Source organism: Scyliorhinus canicula, chromosome 9 (assembly GCF_902713615.1).
Source record: "Scyliorhinus canicula chromosome 9, sScyCan1.1, whole genome shotgun sequence".
In the NCBI taxonomy this organism is placed as follows: Eukaryota; Metazoa; Chordata; class Chondrichthyes; order Carcharhiniformes; family Scyliorhinidae; genus Scyliorhinus; species Scyliorhinus canicula.
Genome location: NC_052154.1, coordinates 148,676,711 through 148,693,641, shown reverse-complemented (window position 1 = coordinate 148,693,641; position 16,931 = coordinate 148,676,711). Strand labels below are relative to the sequence as shown.

Below are 16,931 nucleotides of genomic sequence, written 5' to 3'. Positions count from 1 at the left end.
TTTGTGGGATCTTGCGGTGTACAAATATGTGTTTCCCCTACATTACAAAAGTGCTTTGTTGGCTAAAGGTGCTTTGGGACACCTTATGGTTGTGAAAGATGCTATATAAATGCAAGCTCATCCTTTCTTTGCGTGTTGTGAAAGTGTACAGAGTGCCAAACTTTAGCTCAATAACATTTGATTGCATTACCCTGGACAGTAAAATAAAAATACAACACTAAACCCACTCATGAGATCGTACAAAACACGCCCCCCAATTTCAAAATACAGAACTAAATTAAGAATAATACAGTGACAGTGAGCCGCTAACATTTACTGCAAGGTGGGTCTGTTCTAGAGATTGAATTATTAATGAATTAAGGAGGACTGAAATAATCTAATCTATGCTGTATTATCAGAGCCTCACCGACCTTTCACCCACATAATGCAGTCTCTTCAGTAACGGTCTCCAGCTCAGGGGATAAAATAAGATGCCTGCAGATATGTGGAGGCCATTCTGAACCTCAAATCCCATTTAGTTAGATCCTGGCTCATCTGTGTTTTCATTTCTCTGCATTGTTCCCATATCCTTTAATACCGAGCAAAAAGTTATCAAATCAGTTTGAAATTTTTCTATTGACCACCCCCATCCTGGGCGGGATTCTCCATTCAAGAGACTAATTGCTGACACCGGGACTGAATGGCGGGTGCTCCAAGGACCCAATGGCGGCACCAGTCCCAGGGCAATTCAGCGCATGGACTCGTGCCATGTGAAACTAGTGTGATTCTAACTCACACTGGCTTCGGATTCGTTGCGGTCGAGATTGGCACTCAAAAGCCTGACAAGCTGCAGCCACACCCACATACACACTCATTCCAGCCAAGAAGATGCCACCCGGAGAGCAGCCCTGAGATTCGCAGATATAGAGCAGGAGATACTGCTGGCTGCCGTGGAGGAGAGCCAGTGGATGGAGGTGTTGGGGTTTGGGGATGTGATAATCGAGCTGCCGGTGGCCAGGCGCCCTAATCGGCGAACCTGGAGGCGATCAACTTGTCCTTTGCGGCTCGACCCTGGCGCAAGCGTCTTGCGCCCGAGCCCCTGCCAATGGTCATCACCGGAGGACCTCCTGCCCCACCAGCCATTGCTGCGAGCATTACGCTCTATAGCCCTGGCCCACACCCTCCTGTGGAATCTACCATGAGCGCCCTCCTTGGGTGGGCCTTGTACTACACTCTGCTTTTCCCCTGCAGTTGGGCAGCGCCTCGGACAGGTGTACTGAGGAGTGGCAACACCTGGTGGGCCACTGGCTGCACTGGACAAAGCCCATTCCATTGATGGGCCCACAGCCTATCTCCTGGTTTCCCCGTGCAACTCCTTCCGGCCCAGGCAGTTACCGCCTCCCCAACCAATGCCACAGCTGAGCTCCCACGGTTACGCTTTGGAGAGTTGGTTTACCTCCTCTCTCATCCTCAGCAGCCATGGTGGCCAGCTCCCGTTTTTAAATACCACAAGTGAACCACGACTGGCGGGAGGCCAGAGATTACCGGGTCGGGCCCATTAATGTATACTAACGGCCTTTACTGTAAAATTTGCATGCCCACATCAGCACGGGGCGTGGAACGCATTCGCACCATTATTGAGGTGCCGGAGCATGGATATCTGTCGATTTTCGGCTGACGTGCGATTCTCCGCATGATTGCACAATTGCAATTCCGGCGTCGCTCGACGGAGAATCCCGCCCAACCTTGTTTTAGGCAGGGAGAGTTCCAAATTCCCACTATCTTGCCCTTGTATAAGAAAGTGCTTCCTGACATCACCCTAGCTTGAATTTTAAGGATATTCCCCCTCTTTCTGGATTCCCTCCCCAGGTGGAATAGTTTCTCTCTATCTACCTTATTAACTTCTTTAATCACCTTCAACACTTCAATCACATCCCCTCAATTTTCAATATTCTGGAATAATGGAACTCCTAAGGGAGTTCGGAGCCTTCTCAGGTTATAAACTTAACCCGAGCAAGAACAAAACCTTTCCTGTGAACGCATGGGGGCTGGAACCAGAGCTGGGGAAGTTGCCGTTCGAACTGGCCCAGACCAAATTCCGATACCTGGGGTCCAAATAGCCCATGACTGGACACAGATCCATAAATTGAACCTAACAAGTCTGGCGGAGGTGGTGAAAAGAGACCTACAGAGACGGGACTTGCTCCTGCACTCCCTGGCGGGAGAATGCGGGATCAAGATGAACGTGTTGCCCAGGTTCCTTTACCTATTCCGATCTTCATCCCCAAGGCCTTCTTCACCAAAGTTGACAAACTAATCATGGCGTGAAAGAGCCCGAAGATCAGGAAAGAGGTGTTACATGGGAGGCTTTGCCTTCCCGAACCTCCAATTCTACCACTGGGCTGCGACCACATAAAGAGTATGGGGATCTGTCAAAGAATCAGGAGCGGAATGGGTTAGGATGGAGGAGTGTTCCTGTATGGGGACATCCTTCAGAGCACTGGCCATGGCTGCACTCCCATTTCCACCACATCAACCATTACAAAACAAAGTCCAGTGGTAGTGGCCACGCTGACGACGTGGAAGCAACCACGGCACCACTTCAGTCTGACCGTGATGTCCAACATGGTGCCCATCTGCACAAACCGTAGATTCATTGCCGTGACTTCAAAAGGAGGAGACAGGACAAAGGGACACTGATAGTCGAGGACCAATACATATGTGAAATGAAAATCGCTTATTGTCACAAGTAGGCTTCAAATGAAGTTACTGTGAAAAGCCCTTAGTCGCCACATTCCGGCGGCTGTTCGGGGAAGCTGGTACGGGGATTGAACCGTGATGCTGGCCTGCCTTGGTCTGCTTTCAAAACCAGCAATTTAGCCCTGTGCTAAACCAGCCCGAGTGTATGGCAGAATAGCAATGCTGGGGGAACTCAAGGACAAGTTCCAACTCCCAAAAGGGAACAGACAAATCAGAAACATCTTTCAAAAAGAGGCAACAATGTTCCCCCAGATACCAGGGCTTTCCCCCAGATACCAGGGCACTCACTACTAGACAGACTTCTGACCGTGAACATGTACAGACAGATACTAGGAGAGATACGTACACCTCTTGACAAGACATGGGAGAAATGGGAGGAGGAACAGGGCATGGAGATAGGGGGAGTTGGGATCGAAGCACTGTACAGGGCTAACTCCACCACTTGCGGTACTTAAAAACGGGATCTCTCACTCCACATGTACATGGCTGAGCCTGATGCAACTAAAGGTGGTGCACAGGGTGCACGAAACCAGAACAAGAATGAGAGATGGGCTGTCCAATCTAACAGAGTTTCTCAAATTGGGGAACACAGGAAGAAAAGAGGCAATGACACATTTCATGTATTTGGGCATCTGAAAGTGTATTACAGCACCTTTGAAGTCTAGTCACTGTCACAATGTAGATAACACAGCAGCTAATTTGCACACAGCAAGTTCCCAGTAACATGATAATGTCCAGATAGTCTATGCTTTTTAGATAATAGAGATGTTGATTAAGGAATAAATAAACACTGTGGAGATCTCCCCTCCAGAAAATGCCAAGGGATCCTTTCATCCATTTGGGAGGGCAGGCAAGGTTTTGGTTCCATATCTCATCCAAAAGATGGCATCCCCGAAAAGGTAATACTGCACTGGAGAGTAAGCCGAGATTTTCAATCCCAGGTATTTGCAGCGGAACCTGAACCCAACACCTTCTAACTTAGAGGCAGGAATGGAGCACTGAGCTGACATCGAATGGGGTCTAGCCAGAGTTTTGTATAACTATAATTTAACACATACCCCTTTGCATTCATTCCATTAGCCTTTTCAATTAACACTAATTTTATGAGTGCATATCCTGCCAATGCTGTGCATGCTCCATACATGCGCAGTTTGAGCATGTTGCTTCGTGGTGTCATTTCAAGCAGCCAGGGCCAATGATGTCGCTGTTGAAATCATCACAGTTAGGTGGCAACATCCTTTTACTCTGCACTCGGAGCACAATTGTGAAACATTATCATTTGTAATCATTCAAACAAGGTTAATTCTAGGCATGAGAGATTCAGGAGTTGAAAACATGGGCAGCAATTGAGGAGCAATGAAGAATGCTAAAGAGGCCAAAACTGTAATAACGTTCAAGTCGCAGAGGGTTGCAAGGTTTGGAGGAGGTCACAGAGATAGAGAAAGGTTTGGGGTCTGGGACGGGTTAGTGAGATTTGTAGGGACTGAAGAAAGTATCAGAGATAGGGAGGTAAAGGAGGACTCGCCAGAGAGCGTCAGATTTCACGGTGGCTATGTGGAACCAGTTGTTGACTTGGTCACACCATTCGATGGCCTGTTCTGTTGTGAATTGTCAGAGAGCCTGCTGGTGGAGGAACAATGAGAGAGGGAGCAGGCCTCTCTGTTTCTCACATTGTTCCTCCACCTGCAGGCTCTCTCCACAACTAAATAAACACCAAATTTTGAAATTCGCACATGCACAGTGAGGTCATCAGGGCATGTGTAAAGTGTTCCTCGCAGGCGGGGCACAGCAATGACAATATTGAATTTCTGTGCACGTGTGAAGCCATGCACCTGCACAGAAGTGCTATCAGCGGCCATCTTGCATTGGCAGGAGTTACTGTGGGCTGTCCGAGCTCCAGGGCAGTGGAACTGGGAGTACCCAAAAAATAGAGGAATGCCTCTCAGAAGTTCCCAGGTAAAGTTTACAAGGGAAGTGCAAACTTCCGATGGGCAATTGGCCTGCATTCTGAACTATCTGAAAATGTGTCACATCAATAGTTACCCAGAAAAATTAGAAGGATTTAAATCGTTTCTGGGAGAGGAAATATTTGGATTTCAGTATAGTTGAACTGATTTCAACAGATGGGCTGTACGGGTGGCTAGCACTGCTGCCTTACAGTGCCAGGGGCCCGGGTTCAATTCCGGCCTCGGGTGACTGTCTGTGTTGTACGTTCTCCCCATGTCTGGGTGGGTTTCCTCCAGGTGCTCCAGTTTCCTCCCACAGTCCAAAGATTTGTGGGTTAGGTAGATTGACCATGGTAAATTGTCCCTTGATATTCAAGTTAAGTTATGGGATTACGGGGATAGGGCAAGGTGGACATTCGTCAATGGGCAAAGTGCTATTCAAAGGGTCAGTGCAGATGGGCCGAATGGCCTCCTTCTGAACTGTAGGGTTTCTATGATTCTAGCATCTGGGTAACTATAGCACAGACCCACACCAACAAGCCTTGAACTCCCGGGAAGTCCCCCCACAGCCCCCTCCCCTTGCACAGGATTGCCTTTCAATGGAATTACCTCCATCTCCTGATTACCAATACACACGGGACTCCTTCCCCTTCCTCCTTCTCCCCATGTGACGTCCCCCACCCACCAACTACTCTTGCCCCCATGGGACTACCCGGCCCACCCTGGTCTGAGCAGACTTGCTTCCCACCACAACCAACCCCACCAATTGCCAGAGTACCCAAATCCCCCCACCCCACTGTCCAACACTCTCTCCCTCCTCCCAAGACAATGCGACCTATCCCTCTAGACTGTCCAACTACCCCTCCCATGACTGTCCGATGCCACACCCGCCACATTCCACCCACTTACTTGACAATCGTAACTTCCTCCTGGCTTGAAAGTGGCTGGACCTTTAAAACTACCCACTTTACGGCAGCCAGTGCTGTAACAAAATGGGGCATGGTCTTCTTACATCTGCCCTTCGACAGAAGGCCCCAGGAACAGACTGCTCTGTACAGTTCTTACCTGGTCTGAGGCAGAAAGTTGGGCAAGAAACGATCTAAATAATTTGGAGGTAAGAATAAAGACGTGGATCCGACTCTGATTGTCACTCCGCGCAAGTTCAGGCCCGATGTAATTTTGTTATCAGGATGCATTACAACCTACACACCGTCCACATCCAGGGGGCGCACTCAAATACAGGACTCTTGTCAATAGCAGCAAGCAATATGGGGGGGGGGGGGGCTCAGTCTACCCCAGTTCCTGTCTGCACCAAACGCTCCATCATACATCCTTCATTCTCAATGAAACAAGGAACTGCCACCCGATGCCTTTTAGTTCCAACAGAAGAGACTTGACCTTCCTACCGTGCGGTTTGGGAATTAACCACAATATATCCAACTGGACTCTAACCAGTGATTTATGTATGCCCCCTTCAAAGACTTGTGTGCATACGTGCCCAGGAGTCTCTGTTCCTGGACCATTTAACATTGTACCCCTTATTTTATATTGCTTCTCCTGATCTTTCCTACCAAAGTGAATCACTTCACACGTCCCTGTGTTAATTTTCATGCATGACCATTTCACAAGTCTACATCTTCCTGAAGTCTGCTACTGCATGATGTGGAGATGCCGGCGTTGGACTGGGGTGAGCACAGTAAGAAGTCTTACAGCACCAGGTTAAAGTCCAACATGTTTGTTTCAAACACTAGCTTTCGGAGCACTGCTCCTTCCTCAGGTGAATCTGAGGAAGGAGCAGTGCTCCGAAAGCTAGTGTTTAAAACAAACATGTTGGACTTTAACCTGGTGCTGTAAGACTTCTTACTCTGCTACTGCACTCCTCTTTGCTTCCTGCAATTCAGTTTCACCAACAAATGTTGAATTATGTACATCAAGTCTTAGCCATTTATATCAAGTAAAGCAGTAAAACCGACCCCTGATGAACACCATTGTAAACTTCCCTCATGTCTAAAGAACTCCCTTCACCACTACTCTCTGCTTTCTGTTCTCCTACCAATTTCAAATCAGCGACCCCCTTATTCCAACAAGCATCAATTTTGCAAACAAGTCAAATAATGTGGAACTTTAGCAAACACTGTAATTGGGCAAGCTTCAGTGGGAAGCATAGGTAAATAAAGCTGTTAATGGAGCCTGAAAACCCATGATGATTAAAGATGTGCTCACTATGTAAACACAGAGAACTGCTTTCATTTTATTTCAGTGCTGCCCTTCAACAACACTACTTAATTCAAACATCCATTGTCTAGATGGGGTCTCTGCTGGCAAGGTTTGGCATTTACCACAATCCCAGACTTTTTGAGGTCATAATGATCAGGAAGGACTGAACAGACTGAGGCTCTTTTCTCTAGAAAAGGGAAGTCTGAGGGAATAGAGGTCTTCAAAATTTGATGGGGTAGATGCAGAGGAGCTGCTTCTAATTGTGCGTGCGTCCACAGCCAGCAACATCGTTGTTTGTTCAGGGAATGTGGACATTGCTTGAAAATACACCATTTATTGCCCATCCCTAACTGCCCTTGAGAATGTGGTGGTGATCCACCATTTTGAACTGGCTCAGTACATGTGATGCACCCACAGTGCTAAGAAGTGAAGGAATGGCACAATGATTTCAAGTCAGGAGGGTTTATGGCTTGGAGGGGAGATCACAGCTGGTGGTGGTAACTGTCAGACAGTCACTAATAAATCCAGTAAGGAATTTCGGTGAAACCTCCTTACCCACAGAATGTGGAACTCATTACCAGATGGAGTCATTAACGCAAATAGTACGGGTGCATTTAAGGGGAAGCAAGTTAGGCGCACGTGGAGAAAGGATAGCGTGTTAGATGACTTAGAGTAAGAAGAAGCTTGGACCAGGTGGACTATATTATTTATTTCTGTACTATACATAGAAAATAATGTTTATTTTCCTCACTGGAAGAAGTACAAAGGCGTGCGGGTTAGGTGGATTGAATTGCCCCTCAGAGTCCAACGATATGCAGGTTGAGTGGAGTTACGAGGACAGTGAGAGGAGTGGGCCTAGGTAGGATGCTCTTTCAGAGGGTCGGGGCAGACTCAATAGACTGAACTACACAGAATCCTTCTGCACTGTAGGGATCCTATGATTCTATGAAGTCAAACTGAGAGAGGTGGAGACTCAGCAAATCTAATCCTGCCAGCTCTTCAGTCAGGACTAAACTTTCACTCCCAGATCAGGAGCCTCGAGTTGCGGCGCCGCAAACCTGACTCGGGTCCAGAGGGACAATTATTAAACAACGGTGGGGCCGTTGCTCCTTGCAACAGTGAAGAGGCAGCCAAAGGGGCTGTCGATTTATGACATGGGATGGTTAATAGGCTTGCCTCGATGCTCTGAGACTTACAAGAAAAACCTTCTCTCCCTCAGCCCTATCATTCACTTAGCCCTCCACACTACCCAAGCTCTGATCCATGCCAACTCATGCCATCTTATGCCTTCCAGCCACCCCTCATGTCTCCTCGTAACCTCCATGTCAACATATGTCTCTCTCCCCAGCCTTATTATTCCCCATATGCTTCATGTCAACCAATGCCCCTCTACCCATCCCCATTGCCCTTTATAGCCTCTATATCCCTTGACTAAACCCGATGGATCTTTATAGCCCCTATATCAACTTGACTCCCAACCAATGTCACAGATGAACCCCCCTCCAAAATCCCCCCTTTTCCAATGCCAACTTCCAGCATCCACCATGGACAGACCTTGGGAGCTATGCTGGGATGAAATAAAATAATGTTCTAAGAGTCTATTGCACGATAAAAAAAATCACGAATTCATACAAACACACTCAATGAATTCAAATTCCTTCAAGCACTTAATCCCTTATGAAAACAAAATAGTTTCATAGTTCCATAACCTATTGAAGCTGTCAATCAAATTGTGCTATTGACATTCATACCAGTTAGAATAAAAACAAGAGAACAAAATAACCCTCTAGCCCTCAAACTACCCACAATCCCCATGTCCAAACAATGCCAACTTATGACACCCCATGCTTCCACTGTGATAATGATAGGTTGTGGAATCGGTCATATAGCATGAATACTGTAATGATAACCTTCAAGCTGATGTCAATAGACAGGTAGTGTAATTGCAAGTATGGGATGTATTTTGTTCCAATAAATTAAAGGGCTCCGGGATTTAAATGGCTCAACAACTCGACAATTTCACTTAACTTACGCACATTCACATGTGCTTTTAATAATTCTAAAGGTCATCATACCTCTCCCACAGGGGTACTTGGACCTCTCCAAATACCTCCAGCAGTTCAAGATCTTTTCCTGAAATGTCTAAATCCTAGGAATCATTTTTGGCCATCCCAGTTACAAAAGTAGCGCTTTTACATGTTCAGTTGTCTCTGTGAACCATGGATAAGCAATCTACAACCTGACCCCGCTTCCCCGCGCCACCATCCTGCTTAGCATAAATGGTGTTTGCGGGGTTGGGGAGCGTGACATCTGGAATCACGGCACTTGCGCCATTTTGGCTACAGCACCGAGCCCTTCAGCTTTGAGAAAACTCAGGCTTCAGTGCATTAAGTTAAATTTACCTTTAGCCTCTCATGGAAGATTATATTAGTAGGTGGTGGTGGTGGGGTCAACGGTGTATGCGGCTGCACCATGTCCAAGTAGGATGGGCTTGATGGACAAAATAGTATTTACCATCTTCTTCACATAATTCATACATTTTAAATAGTAGACACTGAGCACAGCTCCAAGGCTGTGGCTACTTCATGCATCATGTTACCAACCACTCGGGTTTCATATAACATCCCCTCATGCACAACTCCATTGTCAAAATGGTATCTAGCACACTGAAGCAAATAATTTGGTCATTATCACATGGCTATTTCTGGGAACTTGCTGTGCGCAAGTTGTCTGCCACATTTCCCACATTACAACAGTGATTACAATTTAGAAATATTCAGTTGCCTGTAAAATACCTTGGGATATCCTGGTGTTGCGAATGATGCTATATAAATGCAAGTTCTTTTTTTTCTAAGCTTATAATGGTCCAAGAACCTTTGGTCCACCTTTCATACTTTCAGATAAAGTGACATAGAAGGATTTCATCAGCCTTACAGCCTATCCTCCATCATACATGATTGTGCTGTGTTGAGTTTGGTCAAATGCAGTTTCTAGTTTCAAAACCAGAAATAACGATTTGCATTTATTAACCATTTGCAGTTGGAAAGGCCCCAAGTGCTTGAAGGCAGAGAAACACTGGTGTCAAGCAGAGAGTTAAAGAAGAACAGCTAAGGGACAGGTTCTGACGAGTCACTCACGTGTGTGGAGGGGAACAAGGGGCTTTTAAGTAAGAAGTTCCATAGTATTGGGTACCAAGGCTGAAAACCAAACAATGCCAGCCCAGGTTTACCCCAAGAACCAAATCCACTGAAGATACAATCTATCCCATTTGTTTGGATAGACTTTACAGCATAGAACATTCGTAGAGTCATACAGTCCTGAACGTCACCATGCAGCTCATCGTACTTGTGCGAACTCTACAAAAGAGCTATTCAATTAGTCCCATTTCCCCTGTTATCGTCCAATTGTCTTGGAAAGTTCTACTTTGAAAGTTCCATCTCGAATTTCCTTCTGAAAGTTAATATTTAATCTGCTTTCACCACTCTTTCAGATTGTACATTCCTGATTAAAACAACTCGTTGTACAAAATATTTTTGTCATCTCTCTCTGCGTCTTTTGCCAATTACCTTAAACCTCTGCCCTCTGGTAACCAACCCTCCTGCCAGTAGAAACCATTTCTCCCTATCTAACCTATCAAAACACATCAAAACCTCCATTGAACCTGCTTTTACATAACTTTCTCCTCTCTCAGGAGAACAATCCCAGTCTCTCCACATAACTGTAATCCTTCATTCCAGGTATCATTCTCGTAAACCTCCTCTACAACCTCTCCAAGGCCATAATATCCTTCTTAAAATGTGGTGCCCAGACTGGACACAATACTTCAACAGAGGCCTCAATCCGTGATTTATAGGGGGAAATTATTTATTTTTTTCTTGTTTTTTTATTTATTTATTTATTTTTAAAAAAAATTTATCAGGGGAGAGCGCGAACGCAGTCCCCCACTACCACAAATTTTGCAGTCGAGTATCCCGCATTTGGGGACATCGCAGGCGTCAGCACACCCGAAGTGCAATGGGCTAGCCTCGTCCTGGGCGAACCACCTTCTTGATCATGGTTTCACCCCTGCCAGGTAAGTATAGGGGGAAATTATTTTGACTGCAAAGTTTAAATGAAAACTGCAAATGCTTCAAATCTAAATTTAACACAGCAGATGCTGCAAATAGACAAAAGCGCAGGCAGCATAGTAAAGACAAAGATACTAGGCAAATGTGTCATAAGAAATAATGACAGAGAAGAAATAAACCATCCTAACTGGATAAATACTTAACTCATCCATGAGAATGCAATCCCATACTCCATTCCTCTACCACTACCCAACTCCCAGAGCATGAATAGAAAACAAAAATCTCCCACTAATTTCAGGAAAAGTCGAGGAATTTCAGGAAATTCCACCTGGTCTCCCTAAGGCAATCAAGCAAGTCCCAGCTGCCTCATGTGTCACCATTATATATGCTGATCTAACCCTCACACTCTCCGCATGCATCATTAGATGCACTGGAGACCAGTTAGTCCTGACAAAGGATCCCTACCCAAAGCATTAACCTTTCTCCTTCCTGTTCAGGGCTTGACTGTAAAACAGTGAGAAAGGGATGGGATGACTCACGGCATCTTCATTGTCATTTGGAATGTCTAACCTGCTCACTTTTGTAGTCTGCGGTTACACAATGCATCAATTTCTTTGTCCCCAGCTTTGGATTTCTATTTAGAAAACAGTAGTAACCATGTCATGGATTTTTGGCTCCTTCCTTTTATGTGTATGTGGTACGTGTGAAAGCAAGATCTTAATAATATATAGCTCATTATCAGTTATACTATATGGCTAAAAGCATATAAGGTTGACTGGAAATTGCTGCAACAGACTGGCTGGAAATGTTGACTGTTGTTGATAACATTATGGCTGTCCTATAATTCCTAAGGTTATACAGTTATGGTTATTGCACAGACTGAGGACAATCCAACAAACAATATTTTACCAAATACCAAACTGTGGTCTATTTCTACTGTGGACCAGTTTTCTTGGAATTCACATCTTTTTATCCACAGAAGGAAGTCACTCTTTCCAACATGTCTGTGCTGGCACATTGACAGAGCAACCCAAAACTAATCATACTTGTCTGCTGATTCTCTGTAATCCTGCATCTTTCTCTGTTGCAATATTAATCTGGTATTCTCTTAAACAATGCCATGGCCTCGGTCTCATTCTTCTGCAATGTCAGAGGCAATGATGTCCCTCCTTACTATTCTCGCTTGTTCATGGAACAGTGGGACAACACTGCCAAGGCCATATTATTAACTATTGCTGTTTGCCTGACCAAATGTGAGAACGCTCAGCCACCCCAGAGGTAAAGGCACTGAGGATCAATCTTCGTGTTGGATTGGAGTCACATGTAGGCCAGACTGGGTAGAAGTAGCATCCTCACCTCCATGAAGTGAGCTACTGGTGTTAGGAGAATTCAGGAGATCTCATCACATTCGGTACACCAAGGTCCCACGGTCAGCAATGTGGTGTGATCACGAGAATACAGAACAGGGGGATGAATAGGCCATACATCCCTTCGCGCCTGCCATTTAATTAGATCATGGCTGATCTTCCACCTTAACTTTACTTATCTTCCCTATTCCTGTTTCCCTCGATCCTCTTTGAGCATAAAAATCCATTGATCTTAGTTTTGAATATGCTCAATGACCGATTCTGCAGTTCGTTGGGGTGGAAAATTCAAAAGATACACAACCGTCAATTCTCCAAATCTCAGTCAATCCCAAATCCTGAGACTAAATCCCCATGTTCTACACTCTACAGTCCCCAAGCCTATAGGGGAAACAGCATTTCGGCATTTACCCTGTCAAGTCCTCCAATATTATATTTCAATGCGATCACCTCTCATTCTCTCAAATGCCAGAGAATATAGGTCCAATCTACTCAATCTCTGCTCACAGAGCAATGCTCTCCTCCCAGGAATTAATCCTGTGAGCCTTCATTGAACCCCCATCTCTGGCAAGAATATCCTTCCTTGGGCAAGTAGAACAAAACAGACCACAAAATACGTGTTGCTAATGTTGATTTGTCATGTTGGCCAGGACACTGGGGAAAACCCCTGCTCTTCTTCAAAATACAGCCTGAGGATCTTTTATATCTACGAGGGAGAGCAGACAGTTTTCCCTCTCAGTTTTAACATTTCACCCATAGGATGGCACCCCCAACCCAACAGTGCAGCACTTCTTCAGTACTGCAATGGGAGTGTCAGCCTGGATTATGTGCTCAAATCACTCGACTGGGACTGGGACCCTCAACCTTCTGACTCAGGCTAAAATTGGGGCTGGAACCCCAATAGATAGTGGTCAAAAAAAGAGCAATATCTCAAGTCATTTTTCAGCAGACTGAACATGTGGAAGCATAAAGATTATATAGCTTGTCTGAGTTCGGACCAAAATGCATGAGAAGGTTCCTGCATTCCAATTGGATCCATGACAGCATGGAGCAATGAAGCTAATTCTGACTGTATTGGCGAGGTTATACCAGGACTATATTAGTACAGAGGAAGATGTAGGTAGAACCTTTAGTAATGCCAGGACCCCTGTGCTTCTCAGCACAACCTCACCTCTGCAGTTTGTGAAAACCAACATGATCGTATGCACAGGCTGCCACGGATTCACATTAATCCTCTAACTATGGCTCTCTTTCTGGGAGTCACAGATGTCAAAGCTATTCCACTCAGATTTCTCAATGAATTAACTCCACTTGGGATTTCCTAATCTTAGCCTTATATTCCAACAATCCAATCACAAAAGCAGTTCACAATTCTGATGGCCTTGGAAATGTTAGTGTCGTGGGTGAACTTGCTCCTTCGCCTGGAAAATAAGTGTTGAAGGAGAAACCCTCCTTCCTCGACCTTGAACATAGGAACAAGAGCAAGCCATTCAGCCCCTCAATCCTGTTCTGCCATTCAATTGGATCACAACTGATCTGCATCTTAATTACATGTACTTGCCTCAGTTCTGTATTTCTTAACAAAATTCAATCAAACTTAGTTCTGAAATTTCTAACTGGCTCCCCCAGATTCAACAACCTGTAAGGGTGAAGAGTTCAGATTTCCACTGCCATTTCTGTCAAGAAGTGCCTCCCGTCATCACCTCTGAATGGCCTAGTTTTTATTAAATCTAATTCTAAGATTATGCAGCTTTGTTCTAGATGCAGAGCAAATAGTTTTTCTCTGCCTAATCTACCAGATCCTTTAAGCATCTTAAACACCTCTATCAGATCTTTGGAATCAATGAATTATTTGAGACATGCAGTCATCAATATTAATGTCCAAACATGGCAGGCTAAGAAAAAAGATATTGCCTTACTTTAGTATGCAATCTGCATCTTTTACTCTCAATGAAAAAAACATTGCACCCACACAATGTTGGCAATTCATTAATGTCGATGACGAGAAAGAATTTGCAAGAAGATGAAACAAATAGAATTGCTGCACTGTCTTTCTTGGCCTCAAGATTGCCCAAAGCATTTTACAGCCACGAGGTATGTTTGAAGTGCAGTTACTCCTGTAATGTCGGAAACACAGCAGCTAATTTGTGCACAGCAAGCTCCCACTGATAACATACTTTAGCTGTTGGTTGAAGGATAAATATTTATGCACCAGTGAGAATTTTCCTTTTCTTCTTTGAATAGAGCTGTGGCATTATTTTCATCCACCTGGGAACATAGATTAGACCTGCTTTAATGTCACATCTGAAAGAGTCCGGTGTAGGAATTTAGGCAAATCTTCCGCACTCTTTATGTTCAATGGCCTTTAACATGGACACTGGAACATTAAACCTCTATCCAGAGGCTTGAGCACTTGATGTCTGGTGTCACTAAAACGCACTATTGAAAAAGTACTTGACTGTCAGAGGCACCATCTCCTTAAAAGTGTTTCAGTCAGTCCAGATGAGCGTATAATATAAAAGATTCCTTACATTGGTCAAAGAAAAACAGAGGACGTCTCCCCAATGTCCAGGTCAACATTTATCCCACAGCCAATGAGAGGATGCAATTGGGGGGGGGGGGGGGAGGGAATGGAAGACGGATGGAATGGGGAGACAGGGAGGGAAAAGGGGGCAATGGGGGAAGAGATAGATGGAAGAAGGGGAAGGGGAGATGGAGAGAAACAGAGGGGGAAGGGGAGAGTTGGGAGTTAAGGGGAGGGGAAGGGGGAGAGCGGGGGAGTGATGGGCAAGGGGAGAGGGGGAGGGAGGGGAGGTGGGGGAGGGGAAAAGGGAGAGGGGATGAGGTTGAGTGGGAAGGGGAGGTGGAGGGGGACGGAGAATGAGGAAGGGGAGAGGGGGAAGGTGAGGGGAGTGGAAGGGGGAGTGAAGAGGGAGTGTGTAGAAGGTGGGACTTAAGGGGTAAGGGATAGTTAAGGTACTGGGGCATCATGTTTGAATGAGGGCTAAGCAATTCAAATGTGATTTCAGGTAGAACTTCATCACTCAAAGGTCAGCAGAAATCTGGAACTTTCTCTGAAAAAAAATCTATCGAAACTGGGGGTCAATCAACAATGAAAACGGATAGTGATTTTTGTTGAGCAAGGGTTATGAAACCAAGGTTAGCACATGGAGTGCAGATATAAATCATCCATGATCTAATTTGATAGAATAGGGGTTGAAGGGCTGAATGGTTTCCTCCTGTCCCTGTGTAAATAGTGGGGGCTCTTCAGAAAAGTGATTCACTGTCTGCAAAGCATGTTGGGCCATCCTGAGGACACGAAAGCTGCTATATAAATGCAGGACGCTCTCTTTCTTTCGCACAAACATAAGCAGGGCACACTGACTCCTTAACAACAATGTGACATTTTTAAACAGCGGGTATCAAATACTGGGTTATGCAACATTCTGTTCAGAACATAGCTTCAAGGGACTGACATAGTGTGGCAGTTAACCACACCAATTTACTTGGAATTGATGCAGATGTGAGGGAAGCTAGGCAGAGAAATGAAACGAGGGTTGACACGCTTGCAAACTGGGTGCCAGTTTGTCAAGGTTGGGACTGCACTTTGGGGAAAAAAATTTTTTAAAGAAAGGCCACCAGCAGAGATGTGGACACGGCTGTCCTGAGATTGAAGATCCTCCCCTGTCCCTCCCTCATCACCTTGACCCTCTCATCACCTTACCGTTTGATGCTGAGGCGGTTCTCAGCAGCAGCATCATGTACAGCCCGATGCACCTTGCGGCCATCCCCACGCTGAGAGCAAGGTGAGGAGCTGCTGTCACCTCCATCCAGTTCCCGCCTGCTGACCTACAGCCGCCAACAGTCCCCGGGAACATAGCCACCAACGCCAGGTAAAGACCAGGAGCGAAGCCCGTGTCCAGAATACCTGCAGCCATCGGCGCCCATACAAGTGTCAGGATTCACCCTGCGTGGCTCCAGCATTCATGCCTGCAATTTTTTTTTAAACTGAAGAGTAATGAATGAAACCGTTCAAGGGAAGAGAAAATCAGACGTTCATCCTGATCTCAAAGCTCCTCCAGAGCTCCGGGGGCTGGAGATCGCAGGTCAGCTTCGTGGCTTCGCATTCCGCCTGCTCCCGGTGCCACTCTTGTCCGTGATTCAGCCCTTGGCTGCTATCCTCCTCTTCATCCTGAACAAGGTGCGGCCCGATGGCGTCTCCCAATTGATCCGGCTTGCAATTGTTATTGCAGCGACTGCTCGTCGCTTTATTTTCTGGGATGGGGGGGGGGGGGGGGGGTAGGTAAAGGGAGAAAAAAGAGAGAACACAAAGTCACGTATAATTTCCACCGACTGCATCCAGAAAGAGGAGGAAAGCCTCTCACAGCTAAATGTGACAAGGACGACCTCTCGTGGAAGGCACAGCTTTTGCTCAGGGCTTCCTCCACCGCTCCACGCTGCAATCCACAAGCAGCGTGCATGGTGTTCTGCATTCATGAATAATTCATGCACTGCTGTCAGTTGCGAGCAAAAATAAACTATTTATTTTCTTTAAATTGCCAAACGACATCCAACTCGTCGCAGCCACTTTGAAGGCA

At 45.7% G+C, this 16,931-nt stretch overlaps 1 protein-coding gene and 1 non-coding gene across 2 annotated transcripts in view; both read right to left on the bottom strand.

The window, feature by feature from the left end:
* kiaa1549la (KIAA1549-like a) overlaps window positions 1–16,312 on the bottom strand; it is a 335,236-nt gene extending 318,924 nt beyond the window's left edge. The window contains exon 1 of the mRNA XM_038807890.1: window positions 16,058–16,312. Within this exon, the coding sequence (XP_038663818.1) occupies window positions 16,058–16,271 (214 nt within the window). The 5' untranslated portion in view covers window positions 16,272–16,312. The remainder of the gene's footprint in view (window positions 1–16,057) is intronic.
* Window positions 10,819–10,982, bottom strand: LOC119972029. Its single transcript, XR_005461968.1, has one exon. It is a non-coding gene; the product is annotated as a U1 spliceosomal RNA (small nuclear RNA).
* Window positions 16,313–16,931: the final 619 nt, after the last annotated feature.